This window comes from Fulmarus glacialis, unplaced genomic scaffold (genome assembly GCF_000690835.1).
Source record: "Fulmarus glacialis isolate BGI_N327 unplaced genomic scaffold, ASM69083v1 scaffold24577, whole genome shotgun sequence".
NCBI lineage: Eukaryota > Metazoa > Chordata > Aves > Procellariiformes > Procellariidae > Fulmarus > Fulmarus glacialis.
Window position 1 is genome coordinate 1,223 of NW_009221610.1, and position 1,486 is coordinate 2,708.

The 1,486-nt window shown below is 61.9% G+C and overlaps 1 protein-coding gene across 1 annotated transcript in view; it reads right to left on the reverse strand.

Moving 5' to 3' along the window:
• LOC104079228 (centrosomal protein of 131 kDa-like) overlaps positions 1–1,486 on the reverse strand; it is a gene marked incomplete at both ends in the record, with an annotated part of 10,165 nt that overhangs the window by 1,202 nt on the left and 7,477 nt on the right. Inside the window, 4 exon segments of the mRNA XM_009581189.1 lie at positions 335–531; positions 656–833; positions 1,149–1,291; positions 1,378–1,452. Coding sequence (XP_009579484.1) covers positions 335–531; positions 656–833; positions 1,149–1,291; positions 1,378–1,452 — 593 coding nt within the window.

Sequence of the window (1,486 nt, forward strand, 5' to 3'; positions counted from 1 at the left end):
GGCGCTGCGCCCACTGGCCTCTCCTGGCAGGAGCCCTCACGCTGCTCCAGCTGCCCGCCCCGACCCTCGCGTCCTCCAAGCATGCAAGGGAGCAGCCCTGGGGACAGGATTACACAGAGCTGGCTAGGAGTCACAAGGGCCAGAGGATTCATGGTGGCTGAGCAGGCAGCCAGCTCTGGTGACTCCGCTGCCCATTTTGCCTTGACAGGACTGGAAGTCATGCCTGAGGATGCAGCACTGCGGACACACTCCTGCAACGCAGCCCGGGCCAGCTCTGCACCCACAGTCCCAGCTACGAGCCCAGCCCAGGGCAGCGAAGTCCAGGCAGCCTCACCTCCTGTGAACCTCCTCCAGCTCTTTGTCCTTCTCCCACACTATCCTGTCCAGCTCCAGGCGCTGCCGGGCTCTCATCTCCGCCATCTCTGCCTTTAGCCGCTTGTTTTCCTCCTCTGTCCCCACCAGCCTGTCAACAAACTCCTGCCGGATCACTTCTGCCAGGCTGCTCCGCTCCTGGGCCAGCTGGTCCCTCACCTGCAGCAGGGCAGAGAGGTGACATCAAGATGGTGACAGGCACAGGGCAACGCAGGGGGACAGAACCAGACAGGACATGGAGTAAGGAGAGGAGCCAGAGCCCCAGGCTCTGCTCCTCACCCACCTTCCGGATCTCCTCCACCTCCTGCTCCTTGTGCTTCAGCAGGCCCTGCAGACGAATGCTCTCCCCTTCCAGCTCTGCCAGCCGCCCCTTCAGCTCGTTGCAGCGCTCCTGCAGCTTCCGCTCAGACCTCTCCAGCTCCTGGAGCTCTACCTCGTATTTATCTCGGATCCTCTTAATCCTAACGGGAAGAAAGGACAGGCAGCCTGGCTCAGCCCGGCGCTGCAGGCACCATCCCCAGCCACCTTTGTGCTGCAGGAGGGACCACGACGCAGCAGCAAGGGGGAGATCTGCCCCACCGGAGATCCAGGGCTGTTTCCTCAAGTGAGAGGTAAACTTTGCCCCTGTGAGCCTCTCTCCTTCCTGCACTAATGCTCCTCACAACCGCAAGCTACAGTGTCCAGAGCTCGCTGGAGAGATGCGCAGGGCTCAGGGGAAGGGGACCAGCCCATGAGGAGCTGGGACTCGCAGGCTCCCTCCTCCCTCTCCCCCCTACCTGTTCTCTGCTGCCCTCTCGCACTCCTCCTTGGCCGAGGACATGTCGGCCTCCAGGCGCTGGATCACCAACTCGATCTCTTTGTCTCTCTCCTTCCTCACCTCCTCCCGCAGCTCCCGCTCCCGGGAGAGCAGCCAGGCTTCCTGGGGACAGAGATAGCAAATGTTGCCTTCATCCCTCTTGGAGCCCGAGGGTGGCACCTTTGGAGAAGGGCAGCCCTTGCTATTACCTCCTTCTTCATGTAGTTTGCCTCCCAGGCCTGCTTCTCGATCTCCAGCCGGTCCTTCAGCACCTTCACTTCTGCCTGCAGAGAGACAAGACGACAACCGCTCAGCTCC